The 16,759-nt window shown below is 35.4% G+C and overlaps 1 protein-coding gene across 3 annotated transcripts in view; it reads left to right on the top strand.

Annotated features, from left to right (window-relative positions):
• The window catches only part of FBXW7 (F-box and WD repeat domain containing 7), a 164,809-nt gene extending 150,821 nt beyond the window's left edge, over positions 1–13,988 (top strand). For all 3 annotated transcript variants that reach the window (XM_090288213.1, XM_090288215.1, XM_090288214.1), the window contains exons 5-11: positions 3,953–4,076; positions 5,793–5,929; positions 6,895–7,008; positions 8,213–8,394; positions 10,519–10,744; positions 12,300–12,510; positions 13,639–13,988. In XM_090288213.1, coding sequence (XP_090144339.1) covers positions 3,953–4,076; positions 5,793–5,929; positions 6,895–7,008; positions 8,213–8,394; positions 10,519–10,744; positions 12,300–12,510; positions 13,639–13,907 — 1,263 coding nt within the window. In that variant the 3' untranslated portion in view covers positions 13,908–13,988. The remainder of the gene's footprint in view (positions 1–3,952; positions 4,077–5,792; positions 5,930–6,894; positions 7,009–8,212; positions 8,395–10,518; positions 10,745–12,299; positions 12,511–13,638) is intronic.
• The last annotated feature ends 2,771 nt before the right edge of the window (positions 13,989–16,759 follow it).

Below are 16,759 nucleotides of genomic sequence, written 5' to 3'. Positions count from 1 at the left end.
CCCTTAGCCTTTCCCCTGAAGAGGTATGCCGCAAGGCAGCGGAGGTTTTTTGGAGTCAGAGTTTTCCTTCTCTGATGTGCCCTGACTGGAAGATCGAACCAGCGACACTTAGCTCGCAGGCCGACGCTCAATCCACTGAGCCAAACCAGCCAGGACGATCAATGTCACCATTTTTCACAAAGTATGCGTGTGTGAGCCACTGTTAAAAGTCAGCTAAGCAGACAATATAAAATAGTAATATACTGTTGCAAATGATCATGAAACTTCAAATTGGAAAAGAAAAGGAGTCAATTTTTTTCAGAAAACCATTCTAAATATCCTAAAGGTATTTAAGATAGTCCCAACAGTAATTTCACACTGGATATAAGTAAAATAATTTTATTGTATCTAATTTATGAAACTAAGCATAATCTCAGGAAAAAGCAAAGTAAAAGAATACCTTCTTACTGAAATGTTTCTTCTTTGGAGTGATTTTTTTGAAAATGACATTGTCCCAGAAAAAAACATATTCTTGCTGGCTTATTCTAAAACTGCATCCTTTGAATAGATTTGACTTATGAAAGTGACATAAGTGCTTTTTTGCCTCTAGAAGGATGTTAAGAATAGGAAACACTTTTTTATAAGTATTTGACTGAAAGTGAATTTATTTACCTTTGATATATTCTTCATAGTTTCCCTTGATAATCCTTCTTATTTTAGAAGGTAATATTTTTGTTAAAAGGTAGACTTTCTCTTCATCTAGTTTGCCCCCTTATCTCTGAGAATGATGAGTTTTTTATTTTATCTTTATTTGTATTTTCACTTCTTAACACACAAAAATATAATTTAAAATAAAAAGAATATGAAAGTATTTTTAAGAGTCTTAGGAATTAAGCACAAATGAAATTTTTTTGAATTAAATGGGATTTTTTTCAAGATTGCCTGAGGAAAAGGAAGTGAGGCTAGATAGGAAGATGAGTGAGCCCTGACTTAGAATATTATCTTAGAATCTGTTTTCCTTTTTTTTCCAACTATTAGAAAATTTTTTCTTATTTTGAAAAATGCTTTATTTTATATGTGGAGAAACAATGGTATAGACAAGTCCTTAAGGAAATGAATATTGTTTTATCAGAGACTGAGTACTATCATTATTTAAAACATTCCCTTCATGTCAGGAAATGGACATATAATAATTTTCTTTTAATTCCTCTCAACAGATCTCAAAGCTTTTTACCAACATTTACTTATTAATCTCAAAAACCTTGCCAAAAATCTCACTAGTCTCACTTGGGAGGCCTGTGATAAGCAGCATTATCCTTTTTTGTAAGTAAATACCAAGAAAAAAGCATAGTGATACAGTAGATGATTTAGAAAAAAATCTAAATTCTTAACGCAGGATCAGCCACCATTTTCTTATTCTTTATTCTTTCGCTAATTTAATACACTGAAATATAGCAATTTTGGAAAATCATTAGCTACTTTTAAGTATAATATGGTGATCTTTTATATAGGTTATAGAGAAAAACAAAAATAGCAAGTCTCACTGAAATTAAAAGTTTGGGTAAGGAGAAGGTTATTATCTGAAATAGATTTTCAATTTAAGAGCTTCTATCTGGTGGAAGTGGTCCTTCGAAAGAATTTCTAATACAGATTTTACCTTTAAGATAAATGAATAGAAAACTGCATTAGCTAGACCATTTGACTTGCCTACAAGAACTTTATAGTCCCCTACTATGATGTTGTAGAGATGTAGTTTGGGACAATGCCCATTCTCTGTCCCATGGAAGGTACTGCACATGGCAAACCCTTGCTTGCTTTGAGCAACTGGTATACTTCCCCATAGTACACACTAAGAATTGTGTAAGTAATTGCTGGCTCCCTTTTTGCTTGGCAGTTTAATTTTAAAAACATGTAAAATATTGTTGCCAGCATATTTGTGTTCTGCTTTTCCCTGAATTTAAACCCTTTTTTCTGCTTTATATATTTTCTGGTTCTGATTTTTTTTTGAATGCATATTTTTCTATTTTGCTATGTGTATTTTCTGTAATACCTAGATGTTTTCATGGGACTGGTTAGATGTAAATAGAGAAACATTTAATATCTTGAAGTTCATGGCTGAGTTCCTTTGCTATTTTAAAGGAAAGTGTGCCAGTTTACCTGTGGAGTTAGCACTTAAACTTTCTTTAGTGCTTGAATGTTTCTTTGCATTTATCTGTAATGCATAAAGACATGGGACTAGATGATCTTTTAATCACCAGTAATGAAGGAAATTTTACCTGTTGACTTTGGTATATATTTCAAATCTAAACTGCTCTGGATTTGTTTCCTATCCTTTAAAATCCATTGAAATGTTTCTGTAAATTACCTGATTTCTACTTCAGCTATATAATGAAAGCAGAGAATAGACTTTTTCACATGCCCATTATAAATATCTTGAGCATAAAATAGCATCTTTTACACAAGTATAATTTTGTGCCCATTAATTTCTGTGTTATAGATCAATTTCACATGGAAGATTAATAATATGGTGGTATTACACTACTGTTATACTGACTCAAAGCAAACTTGCCCAGGCTTTGATTGAGTGATAATTTCAAAATTAAGTGGCATAGGAAGTATCAATTAAAAGCTACATTGTTGTGAGAGATATATATATTCAATATGTACAATATATTTGTATATGTGTATGTGTATATACACATACATACATATATTGTTGAATATGGTTGTGCATTTTTAGTTTAAATGACTTAGATTCTGTGTATGGTACTGAATAATCTTTCCTGACATACCAAAAATAATTATCCCAGAGTTTTCTATTGTCAATAGTAGTATTAAATTGAATACTGACCAGTTGAAGTACTTTCTGTATAGAATGTACTCAATAAATTTGTGATTAATAATGAACTCTGTATATACAAAAGTCATTGGGAAAGCATAATTTATATCATGTAATTTTTATCTAGTATTAAAAAATAATTCAAATTGTACTTTCACTGTTTTTTATGGTCCTTTAAATTATAGTTTGTTTTAAATCTTTGTAATTTAATTTATATGAAAACTAAACTTTATTGCTCTGTTTTTTGTTTTTATTGCTCTGTTTAGATCATTTTTGTCCTAATATAAATTTTTATGTGATTTCTGTGGCTAATAGAGTAAGCATACGCAGAAGCTTTCATTCCCTCTTCTTTTTTCATTTCCTTTATTTTTTTGAATTGATTTTACACAGGGATAAAGAAATTGATGGTTTACAAGTATTGGAAACAAAATTTTAAAATCAATCCTTATACCAAAGAGCTGCCTCCAATATAAAACTCTATCTGGCCCATTAAGAAAATCCCCTTAAGCAATGTAAAGTAATTAGCACTCAATTACTTTTATATGTCTATGGAGAGGTTTAGTAATTGACCCCTTTTGTCATTTACAATAAAGGGTGTAAATGTTTAAAAAACACTTTGATGTGATAAAGAACTATTAACTATATCTATCAGAAATTATCTGAAATTATACCACACAGAATGTGAAGAAATCTCACTTCTTACTTTAAGTCCTGTCTTCAGTGAATTTACATTGTACTGGGGAGAGAAAAAAAGACAAAATTTAAACAACTAATAAAGTAAATAGGTAAGTAGGTAGGGGGTGGGTGGGTAGGTAGATAGAATTCTTGAGTTGAGACTCAGAACAAAAGCAAGAGCAAAGGCAAAGGCCAGGAGGTTTAGTAAGTATTCCTTAGAGAGGAGAGGAGTTAGTGGAGAGAAGTTCGTAAAAACCAAATGAGTGTTTGGATTTTAAAAATCTGGTATATATTTGTTAAGATTGAATATTAATTAGAAAGTAATGCCTTTATAATTTTAGAAATTAGAATGTAGAATTATATCGCACTTATCTGTAAGTACTTTGTCTGTAGATAATAATTAACGTTTGTTTTTATATCTGTAAAAATATGGGTATACTCTGCGTTTTCTTTTCATAGCTGGCACTTTATGTGCTTTCATTCCTGGAACCCAAAGACCTGCTACAAGCGGCTCAGACGTGTCGCTACTGGAGAATTTTGGCCGAAGACAACCTTCTCTGGAGAGAGAAATGCAAAGAAGAGGGTAAGGTTTACATAGAGAAAACTTACTTTGAAAAAGCAAAGTGATTCTGAAATAGGAAAATAAAAATAAGTTTTATGTGCAAGTAGAATAAAGTGGTGGATAAATGAAAAAGAGAACTATTGGCAGCTTATTGGAGGGTCAAGGGTGAGTCTTCATTTGCATTCACCCACTTCCATAAAATCCACAGGTTATTCCTCGTGTGCAGATGAGTCAAATCTTGCAGCTAATGCCTTTAATGAACATTATAACTAATAGTAAATATATCTGATTTGCTTCCCAGTCTCTGGTAGAACTAATAAGCAGTAAAAAGTAAAGATGAGGATGATTTAAAGGAAATCCAAAGCCATCTTAGCAATTAAATACTCAAATACTGCTATATCCTCATGCTATTATATTTAGTATGTATTTTTGGATACTTCTTATGAACTAGACATTCTTAAATGCTGGGGATATAGTAATAAACTCCCATTTTCCTCCTGTAAATAAAGAATTCCCTTTCTTAGTAAAGGAGTAGGTATCATCCATAGTAATTTTAAAGACTTATTTTTCTTCAGAAATCATCTAGAAAAATATTTTTGAAAAAATATGTAAAAAATGTGATTTGCCTCTGACAAACAATAGTAACAAGAAAGAATTTTAGGGCACGAGACAGATACTCCATACGTTCTCCTCCCCTTGTGGGATGGGGAGCCCTGGTTAGCGAAGCCTGGAGGTTTCCTGTCCTGCCTCTGCCCAGCCTGTGGCTTGGACTCCGCAGTGAAACCATCTCTTTTCAAGTGTCTCATGTACCTAGAGTGGGATGGATCATCCCTGCCTAACTTTCTCTCATAGAATCATTTATCTTAATTATTTTTTAAAACTTAATGGTAACATTTACATGAAATTTTAACCATGTGTGCAGTTTAGTGGCATTAAGTATGTTCACATTGAACTATCCCCGCCACCCATCTCCAGAACTTCTTTGTCCTCCCCAGGTGAAATTCCACGCCCACATAACAGGGACTCCCTACTCCTCCCTGCAGCCCCCGGCAGCCATGCTGCTACTTCCTGTCTCTGTGAATTTAACTGCTCTAGGTACCTTGAATAAATGGAATCATGCCATATTTGTCTTTTTGTTACTGGCTAATTTTACTTAGCCTGATGTTTTCAAGTTCATCCATGTGCTAGCATGTGTTAGAATTTTTTTAAGGTTGAGTAACAGTCCATTGTATGTATATGCCACGTTTTCTTTTTCTATTTATTCATCAGTGGACACTTGGGTTGCTGCTACTGTTTTGACTATTATGAATAATGCTGTTACAAACATGGGTATACAAATATTTGTTCAAGCCCCCTTTTCAGTTCTTTTGGGTATATATCCAGAAGGGGAATTGCTGGGTCATGTTGTATTTCTGTGTTTAGTGTTTTTGAGGAACTGCCATACTGCTTTCCATCGCAACTACGCCATCTTATCTTCCCACAAGCATTGCATAATGGTTCCAGTTTATGCACATCCTCACCAGCATTTCATAGAATCATTTTAAGAAAGAAATGGTTAATATAGAAGAACACCATACAAAATACAAACTTTACATTGTTTTGTTTTGTAGTAACAGTGTTAGAAATTAGTGTCTCATTTCGGTGGTTTTCAGCATAGAGAAAAATGAGATATATTATAAAATGTGTAGTATTTATTATTGGTGAAGGCAATTATACTCTTTAACTTTTTAAAACTAGGTATTGATGAACCATTGCACATCAAGAGAAGAAAAGTAATAAAACCAGGTTTTATACACAGTCCATGGAAAAGTGCTTACATCAGACAGCATAGAATTGATACTAACTGGAGGCGAGGAGAACTCAAATCTCCTAAGGTAACTGAACTCATTTGTGCACAGTGTAACAGAAATCATGAATCAGTGTTAGTACCTAGTGTGTTTTTCCACTTCTTGGTAACCAGTATAACTTGACACCTATCTCCAGTAGAAAGAAAACAATATATTTTAAAATAACTAAAAATATAATTGACATTACCCTTCTATTGCCAATTTCTCTAATCTGATAACTCATTGTCTTGAATAAAAGGTGAGTTGATTGGCATGTAGTTCTATCTTATGTAAATGAAAATTTGTGAATATCCTGCTGAATTTTGTGTCATATACCGTCTACCTAAGAATTTGCTCCCTCTCTGACCACATAGTCCAGATATGATTTTTAAGGAGTACCCGTGTTTTGTTTTGTCTTATTTTGGTGGCTTTTGTGTGTATTATTTTTTGTAAATTTAACTGTTATTCTTTTTGTCTTATAACATTTCAAATATATAAAGAATAACAGAAATGCTTGAAATTCTTAGATATAGTTTTATAACTGGAAAAAAAGCAATTTGGGGAGACACTGTTCTATTCCTATGTATAATTATGACAGGTTTATTTCATTATAAGTTAAAAAGTGGGTAAGTGTTGTTGCTCTTTTCTTCCCAGTTAATAGGTGCTTTTGTTTTTGTGTGTCAAATTATAAAACTTAGAGGCATATTTTTTTGGTTTAAACAGATAAAATAGATGACTATAAAGTACATTTGTGTTTGAACCATCTTTATGAGGTCTCGACTCAGTAAGATTATAACAGTTGATGGATGTCTCAAGTATAAGTAATAGAATATGGAAACAATAAAATATTTAATACTTGATTCATCAGCCAGGAATGATGATACTTCATGTTTCATATACACTTTAATTCTAGACTACAGATTACTATTCCTGTTTATGGCTTCATTTTTCTTTTCACCGGTATTTTCAGAAACAATTTAATAACATTTCTGATCTGTACATTCGCCTTTTAGGTGCTGAAAGGACATGATGACCATGTGATTACATGCTTACAGTTTTGTGGTAACCGAATAGTTAGTGGTTCTGATGACAACACTTTAAAAGTTTGGTCAGCGGTCACAGGCAAAGTAAGTGTACTTCTTTTGGCACTTTACAAAGGCACTGTTTTGTGCTTATCTTTGCAAAGATCAACCAGTGAAAGGAAAACACTGACTCATTTTAACCCTAGCTTATTTTGATAGCAAATATCAGAGCTTCTGATTTAGCTTCTTCCTTGGCATGAAGATGCTTCTCATGATAGGGATGTCATTAGTTTCTTCTTTCTTGAGGTAGTTTTTCTATCTCTGTGATGTGGCTATTTAACATTGTACAGATGTGCTCTTCTTCTTGTCTTAATTTTTCCCACCTTTTTAACCATCTAAATTATATCTCCTTCCTTTTTAATCTTTTTCAAAAATATGATTTGAGGAATACTGTTTTTCCTTATAAACTGTTTTGTTAATAACCTACTTACAGTTTAGAAGTTACATAAATCATGTTAATTTAGACTTATCTCAAGCCCTGTGAGGGAGAAGTTAAGTGGACTATTTAAATAGGAGTTTGAGGGAAAAAAAGCAGTCTAAGCAATCAGTTTCACTGCATGTAATATTATACTTTAACGCTTCTCTAGTGAATACTTATATTTATCTGTTCGGTGGAGAATATTTTCATTTATTGACCAGCCTAGACAATAATGGAAGAAAGTGTGAGGACAAAAATCTATGTCTTTTAAAATGTCTTTTAGCATGTTGATTCTTGGGCAAAAATCTTTTAAGTATTTCAAGTTAGATGTTAAAAAACTTTAAAGCAGCTTCATGTTTCCATAGTTAATATCAGTTTTGGATTGACTTCAGGGCTTTAATGTCTGTCTTTACTTGTCTAAAAGTTCCTTACCTAGCTCCTAACCACTGCCTGGCGGCAGATTGAGATAAAATGTGGTATGTAGCCACACCCGACCCTGTCTTTCATTGAATACACTCCCACAGACGAAACCAAGTTGCAGTTGTAATAGTATTTCATCAGAGGCCAGGCTGGAGCTTTCATACTTCAATGACGAACGTTTACTCTTTATACTTGTTCCTTGGTTGTGTGTAACATGTAATGCTACTAAATAATCACAGCAGTACATAGTGTTGGGGTCATGTTATATTGATGTGAGAAGTTATTTCTGATATGCCAAACAATCAAATTGAGTAAAATGTAACTTTACTTCAAATTTCAATGAACTACTGAAATGTTATTTAAATCATTTTTCTTTCTACCCAAAAGTAATCATCTTAAGTATTTTTCCAGTGTCTTAGAACATTAGTGGGACACACAGGTGGCGTATGGTCATCACAGATGAGAGACAATATCATCATTAGTGGGTCTACAGATCGGACTCTCAAAGTGTGGAACGCAGAGACTGGAGAGTGTATACACACCCTATACGGGCACACTTCCACTGTTCGTTGTATGCATCTCCATGAAAAAAGGTGAGGGAAAAGCCCTAGTGGTTGGAATTCCCTGTCTGTCACTTGTGAATTTGGAGCATTTTGTGTAGAGTTCAACTTATGTAATATTTAAACTGTGTCTAATAAAGATATAGTGATAATGTGCTCTTAAATTAGACTTTAATTACTAAATTTCAGATGTTTCTGTACTAGGAAAGTAGTAGTGTATTGAGTTAAAATTGGGGGTTCTCTTTAAACTTCCCTCCTCATTTATAAGTGTTGTTGGCTTTCTCCTTGAAGGAATAACATCTCTAATTTTGAATAACATCTTATTTTATTGCTCTACATCTTAATGACTCATCAGTTTCAAAAATTTTTTTTTTCTTTTTTGCTATTTATATTTCTGCTAGTGGGACAAATTCAGCTATTCAGGCTTCATCTCCAAATCTTTTAAATTATGTGCCCATCCTATCCCCACTCCATCATATCCCCTATATCTAGGCAAAAGCTAAGGCTGGTGGTTTCTAACTTACTCTCTTATTACCTGTCACCAAAACTACTGACACAGCTTTCAGACCTAGTCTTCTCTCCTTTTACTCAAATGACAGAGAACTCTCCTCTAATTATAATACTATCACTGCTCTTTGGGGGACTTTCGCTGCCTTCTAACTTAAGGACAAAATCCTTAATCCATTTTCAAAATGGTTGTAGCCAAACCTGACTGCTTCTTTCTTTCCTTCCTTCCTTCCTTCCTTCCTTCCTTCCTTCCTTCCTTCCTTCCTTCCTTCCTTCCTCCCTCCCTCCCTCCCTCCCTCCCTTCCTTCCTTCCTTTCTCCCTTCCTTCCTTCCTTCATTTATTTATTTATTTATAATCATCTCAGTGCCATTGTGGTTGGTTTTATCTCCCCTACAATGCCCTCCTGTTTCCATTCCTGACTTCTGTTGGCAAGTCTTCATAGTACAGCCCATTACACAAATGTGATCTCTACCTCATCTGTCAGAAAAGGCCTTGGAGAAGGGTCCTTGTAGTGAATCCACTCCACTCTACCTTTACCTCTGCCCATAGCGTCTTCTTCAGTAAGAACAATTACATCAAGCAGATTTCACACTAGATTGGTAATTGGTAAAGAAAAGGCAACCTTTTCAATGGTAATTTGAATCTACTTTGAAAAGTGTGCTCTACTATTAAAATTTGGGGGATTGGTGTCAAGAGATCTACATTTTAGTTTCTTTGTGTTCTGACTGAAATCTCTCAAAGCTTCTGTTCTCTACTCTTCCAGTTGTGGAAACTATGGCCTTTCGTTATCTCTTAGGAATGACATAAAGGTACCTGAGTTTTCAGCTCTCCTTTTAATCCAGAGAGGATTGCAGTATTTGTATCACTCTGGTCTTCAGGAGAGTTAGAACTTCTATAATGTTGGGCCAGATTTTGAAGGGATTTCTGTTGCCTCAACGTGTGTGTCTTCTATCTTAATGCCCCTGTAGCCTGTTGAATATTTATAAATATAAGCATAGGCAGCCTTTGAGGACCTGTCTAACACTGGTTAATTTTACCAGAATATATGATGTGAAGTCCATATCCTAACTATTTAAATCCCAAGTTCTGATTTGTTTTGTCGAATAACCTTTATAGAATTTTTTCCCTAATCACAAAGGAAATATGTATGTGTTCATCATCAGAATTTGGGGAATTGGCAGAAGGAATAAAGAAGAAACTTTTATTTTTTCAAAATACTACCACCCAGAGTTCTCCCATTAACATTTTATACATACTGTGCACATTAGTATTTCTAAAATTCCAGATCTTGCTGTATACAGTATATTTAAAGCTGGCTGCTTCTGCTGCTGCTGCTTTTTCTTCTTCTTTTGAAAACACTATAGAGTAGTTTTCAAACTGTTCGACAGAACCCCAAGGGGCAACTCAGCCTCTGACGGGTGGAGGAACCAAAAAGGCAGAATCCTAGTCTCCCCAACTTCCCATCCCAATCAGAGTAACTCACTTCCGTATGTTTATATTATCAGGGTTTTACATAGGAGTTCTTTGAAAACAAGTGTTCCTAAAGAAAAGAAAGAAAAGGTTTTGTGATCACTGACTTTATATATCATGCTTTCTCATGTTATTAAAAGTTCTAATACTTGTTTTTCTTTCTGTTTTCTTCCCTACAGAGTTGTTAGCGGTTCTCGAGATGCCACTCTTAGGGTTTGGGATATTGAGACAGGCCAGTGTTTACATGTTTTGATGGGTCACGTAGCAGCAGTTCGCTGTGTTCAGTATGATGGCAGGAGGGTTGTTAGTGGAGCGTACGATTTTATGGTGAAGGTGTGGGATCCAGAGACTGAGACCTGTCTACACACGTTGCAGGGGCATACTAATAGAGTCTATTCATTACAGGTAAGAGATCCTATCTCTTCTACTCCTTAGAGGCTCTACCAATGAATCACAGGATAGTTTTACTCAGATAACCACTGTCAAATTGTTGATCCAATGCCATCCAAAAAAGATGGATCAGATTACCTGCTGTTTACATATACTTTAGAATTAGCGTGAAGAAAGCATATATTTTGAAATTACTTATGATTTGTTCCCGTCTTTCTGTGTTCCATTTTCCCTGTAAAATACAAATATTTGTCTTGGAACCTGGGATTGTGGAGCCCTAAATTTTGCTATATTAATTAATGGGTAGATCGTCTCATAGGAGAATAACCCCGATTTTAATAAACTCCTTAGCAGAGGATTAATTTGGCCAAAAGCTGCCCCTTTGCCTTGAAAGCTGCAAGTTGATGGACCATGTAATTGTGATTCCATCCTCATTCAAAGGAGAAGTGAAGCCTTTCTGCATAAAACGGCTCTACTCTCGCAGAGCTGCTGATTCATAGTCATGAAGAAATAAATTTGAACTAAACTAGTTATTTGTTTACATTGGAACCCGATGTCCTTGGATAGATTGCTGTATTTTGAGACAAATTAATAGCAAGTTTAGAAGATGGGTCTCATTTTATTTTCTGAAAAATAGCGTTTCCATTCAAAATTTTTTTAATCCTTTATATAGTTCATTTACCAGTTATTGCCTGTTAGTGATCTGCAATAGTACATAGTTCCACTGCTGACAGTCTTGTTCCTTGTGTATCTGTTGCTTAATTGATGGAATACTGACTGTGCCATGACATATTGACACATGATGAAGATTATTGGTAACTTAGAAAAGGTTATGAATTTGGAGGAGAGGGAATTGGCTGCATTTGCTTTTATGTTTTGTGATATGTTCAGAACCTTAATGAATATAATATTCTCATTTGAATAAATGTTAGATTTTGAAAAGAGGTAGCAATATTATTATAGATCTAGGAATGGAAAGGTACTTACTGACTTTGGTATAAGTGGGAAGCGGAAAAAGGTGCTGTACAACTTGCTTTTGTTATCAAAATACCACCTCTTTTAATTCCAGATGTAATTATCTGTTGGCACATTTCCAAATTAGGACTTAGGTTATTGTAAATGAAATTTTTGTTTTACGTACGATTTTTAGTGGGGCTAACTTTGAACCCTGAACGCTGTCTCCAGCCCTTTTTGTGCCTTAGGCATTGATGGGCACGACCTTTAGCACAAACTGTGTCACTGGTGTCAGCTTCCTGTTGGAAGGTAAAACCTTGAGTGGCAGTCCTCATTAAATGTCTCGTAGTATGTAGCTACTGTGTGCAGCCAGATAATCTGACAATAATATGTTAATTTTAGGTGTTTTGTTTTATTTTTAATTTTTTCTGCATCCTTCTGGTAGCAGCTTCTGAAAACATGCACTGCCAAGTTGCTTGATGACGTGCAGTTTATGTAGGACCTCATTTTGTTCCTGGCATTACCCGTTCTCCATGCTTAGTCCCTTAGGATTAAGGTCAATAAATAATATCTAGACTATCCACACATCTAGACTAATAAGCTGTGTCTGTTGTAGTTTGATGGCATCCATGTGGTGAGTGGATCTCTTGACACGTCGATCCGAGTTTGGGATGTGGAGACAGGGAATTGCATCCACACGTTAACAGGGCACCAGTCGTTAACAAGTGGCATGGAACTCAAAGACAACATTCTTGTCTCCGGGAACGCAGACTCTACAGTTAAAATCTGGGATATCAAAACAGGACAGTGTTTACAAACATTGCAAGGTGAGTATTGGCTACCCCCCTCAGCTGTGTTTGTTAAAAATTAGATTGTTGGTCAAAAGGGAAATAGAGAGCTTTTGCGTCACAAAAGGAATTAACCTCATACAAAATGAAAATGCTTATTTTGGATAAGTTTATGAATGTTTCCACTATGGCTTAACAAAACTAGGCTATCCTTGAGAAAGTGTGTTAAATTGTGTTTTTAATGTAAAATTTAAATTGTGTTTTTGATATAAAATTGTTTAATCTCTTCCTGCACGTACAGTTAACTCTACCTACCCTTAAAGAACAACGTGAAGAAAGATCTTGTCTATATCACAGAAGCAGCATTATCATTTTGTTATTTGAGTAATCATTTTATTTTGAATTTGTAGTCCAATTTTAAATTAAAGAGCTGTCTTCCTGGGGCAGGGCATGGGGGAAGCTCCTTAATCTGGTAGGAAATTGCTTTGGCCTGCTTACCCAGGATAGGAAGGAATGACAGTGTCCACTCAACTAGGACAACAAAAATTGTGAACTCCATCAGTATTGAGTGAGGCTCAACACAGTTCTCTTAAGTCAGGGTTAACTTCTTTTTGTTGGTCATAGCCCTTAGAAAGGGATTTTTGTTCTGTTTTTTTTTTTTTGTTTGTTTGTTTCTTTGTTTGTTTTGTTTTGTTTTCAGTGAGGCCAGCTGGTGGGCCATATTGCAGCTCTTACACATTGGTTTGTCTCTTACGGTTTTAGAATAGTGCCCACTCGGCCTTTGCCCTTGACTGGTTAGTTCCAAGCAGCTGGGCAGTAGATCTCTGTGCTCGTTTGTCCATCAGCAGAATCCACAAAGCTGGGCTTTCTACATCATCACCAAGAGGAGTTCTCATTTCTATAGCCAGAAAACAAAATGTGTGCAGGTAGCTAACCAAGCTTCTTGGAAGATAGAACTCTTGAAAATTAATGTTTCAGTTACAAACACCTACCAGATTTTCTTACATCCCTGCTGATCCTAAAATACTCTGAACACAGTTTCTAAATGTGCAGCATTTTAAATATTTCATGTATTGTATGGTCTAACGTAGAATCTGCAAATTACAGTGTAACTAACTCATAGCCATGATTTCTAACCAGTAATTAAATTCCTTCTGTTTTGCCTAGGTCCCAACAAGCATCAGAGTGCTGTGACCTGTTTACAGTTCAACAAGAACTTTGTAATTACCAGCTCAGATGATGGAACTGTAAAACTCTGGGACTTGAAAACGGGTGAATTTATTCGAAACCTAGTCACATTGGAGAGTGGGGGGAGTGGGGGAGTTGTTTGGCGGATCAGAGCCTCAAACACAAAGCTGGTGTGTGCAGTCGGGAGTCGGAATGGGACTGAGGAAACCAAGCTGCTGGTGCTGGACTTTGATGTGGACATGAAGTAAAGAGCAGAGAAAATGAATTTGTCCAAATGTGTAGACGATATACTCCCTGCCCTTTCCCCTGCAAAAATTAAAAAAAAAAAAAAAGAAAAAGAAAAGAAAAAAAGAAAAAGAAAAAAAAATCCCTTGTTCTCAGTGGTGCAGGATGTTGGCTTGGGGCAACAGAACGAAAAGACCTACAGACTCAGAAGGAAAGAGGAAGAGATGACGAACCGTAACTGACAAGAGAGGCGTCTGCCGTCTCATCACATAAAAGGCTTCACTCTGGACTGAGGGCAGCTTTGCAAAATGAGACTTTCTATATCAATCCAGGTGCAATTATTTCTTTATTTTCTTCTCCAGTGGTCATTGGGCAGTGTTAATGCTACAACATCGTTACAGATTCTGTGAGTCTGTTCTTTTACCACTGAGACCTAGAAAGGAGCTGCAATAACATCAAAATAAGTATGGTTGACTTTCTAATTAGAGAGCATCTGCAACAAAAGTCATTTTTCTGGAGTGGAAAAGCTACAAAATATATATTACTGTGAATTGTTTTGTACAGTTATCATGAAAAGCTTTTTTTTTTTTTTTTTTGCCAACCATTGCCAATGTCAATCAATCACAGTATTAGCCTCTGTTAATCTATTTACTGTTGCTTCCACATACACTCTTCAATGCATATGTTGCTCAAAGGTGGGAAGTTGTCCTGGGTTTGGTGAGTCCTGAGAGGTGGATTTAATTCTCGATGCTGGTGCTAGAAGTAGGTCTTCAAAAATGGGATTGTTGTCCCAACCCTGTACTGTACTCCCAGTGGCCAAACTTATTTATGCTGCTAAATGAAAGAAAGAAAAAAGCAAATTATTTTTTTTTATTTTTTTTCTGCTGTGACGTTTTAGTCCCAGACTGAATTCCAAATTTGCTCTAGTTTGGTTACAGAAAAAAAAACTTTTTGCCACTGAAACTTGAACCATCTGTGCCTCTAAGAGGCTGAGAATGGGAGAGTTTCAGATAATAAAGAGTGAAGTTTGCCTGCAAGTAAAGAATTAAGAGTGTGTGCAAAGCTTATTTTCTTTTATCTGGGCAAAAATTAAAACACATTCCTTGGAACAGCGCTGCTGCCGCCTGTTCTGTGGAGAAATTTTTTTTTGAGGGCTGTGGTGAATGGATGAACTTACATGATAAAACTGACAAAATATTTTAAAAATATATAAAACACAAAAATGAAATAAAGTCGCTGGTCAGTCTTAGTGTTTTACAGTATTTGGGAAAACAACTGTTACAGTTTTATTGCTCTGAGTCACTGACAGCAGAAGCGATGCCGTTCGGTAGGAAAGGCGTCACGTGCAAACGAGCGCGGTGAGCGGAAAGTCGATGGTTTGCCTCATTCTCCAAGAGCCACAACTCAAGCTGAACTGTGAAAGTGGTTTAACACTGTATCCTAGGCGATCGTTTTTTCCTCCTCCCATTTATTTTTTTTGTTTGTTTTATTTATAGTCTGATTGAAAACGATCAGATTCAAGTTGGTTAATTTTAGTTATGTAACAACCTGACATGATGGAGGAAAACAACCTTTAAAGGGATTGTGTCTATGGTTTGATTCACTTAGAAATTTTATTTTCTTATAACTTAAGTGCAATAAAATGTGTTTTTTCATGTTAGTATGCCTGTTTCTTCCACTGAGGTAATAATACTTCATTAAAATATTTAGGGTTTGTCTCTAATATTTGAAACAGAAAAGTCTTGGTTTCTTTGCATTCCCTCGTGTGACACAAATCAGTAATATTTCCCGGCCCATTTTATACAGCTAAAGTAAGAATAATGTACTGTGGATGCAGATTTTATGTCTCTCCTTAGACTGTAAAGGATACTCCACTGTGCTTGTCTCTATATTATATTGGTATGTACATATAAATATGAGATCTGGGTTCCCCGAAGAGGGACAAAAGTTACAAAACTTGTGACCATTACAACTAGAAATCCTATTAAAAAATTTTATTTTTAAAATTTGACCACATCTTGCATACTCATCAGGAACTTTGTGCATGATCTGTGAGGCACCCACCACCCCTGGGAAGTAGGGACAGTAAGTCCTCACTTACGTCAATAGGTTCTGCAACTTGAAGCAAAGTGACAGAAAACGAAACCAGTTTTACCACAGATTAATCCATTTAAACAAGAGTTAGTTCCTGTGGCATCTCATCGACATTAAAAACAAAAACATTGAAAAAAACGACATTATTCTCTCCATTGTAAAGACGGGGCCGCAGCTGCGGCTCAGACTGGTTTGGCGATTTGTTGGAAGTCAGATAACAAGCAGAGTATGAGTTTCTTTAAGAAGAAAGAAACCTGGAATTTTGACAAACTAAAGGAAGGTTTTGGAAAAAATAAGTGCTCTCAAGGCTCTTCTGTCACTGTTGTATGTAGTACATCTAATATAAGTGAACAAAATCAAGTGAGTTATTCAAATTTTATAGGCTCTCAAGTAGCAGGTTCATCCTTCCCAATATATGCATATATGTGGACATAAGTCTGTATACAAATATAAAATCTCCATCATCTCAGCTGTCCAAGCCACAGATGAACACCTCCGACTTAAAAATGGGAGCTACTTAATGAATACATCTCTCACAAAGTATGTGTTCTTTCTTCACGGGGTCTCAGTTTCCCTAAACTCCTAAATCAGAACATCTAGGAACAGGACCCACGTATCTGCATTTAACCTAGCCCCCCAGGATAGTTATGGGCACAACCTCAAGAACCAGTGCCTTAGGTATTATTCTGGTACATTTGGTTATTTATTAATCCACAGCACATTACAAGCGCTAGAAGATCAGAAGGGAGTGACAAAGGAAAAGACAAAACCACATAAACAC

This window comes from Furipterus horrens, unplaced genomic scaffold, assembly GCF_987537825.1.
Source record: "Furipterus horrens unplaced genomic scaffold, mFurHor1.1.pri manual_scaffold_10, whole genome shotgun sequence".
Classification (NCBI taxonomy): domain Eukaryota; kingdom Metazoa; phylum Chordata; class Mammalia; order Chiroptera; family Furipteridae; genus Furipterus; species Furipterus horrens.
Note: the sequence above shows the minus strand (reverse complement) of the source record. Positions and strands in the feature narration are given on the sequence as shown.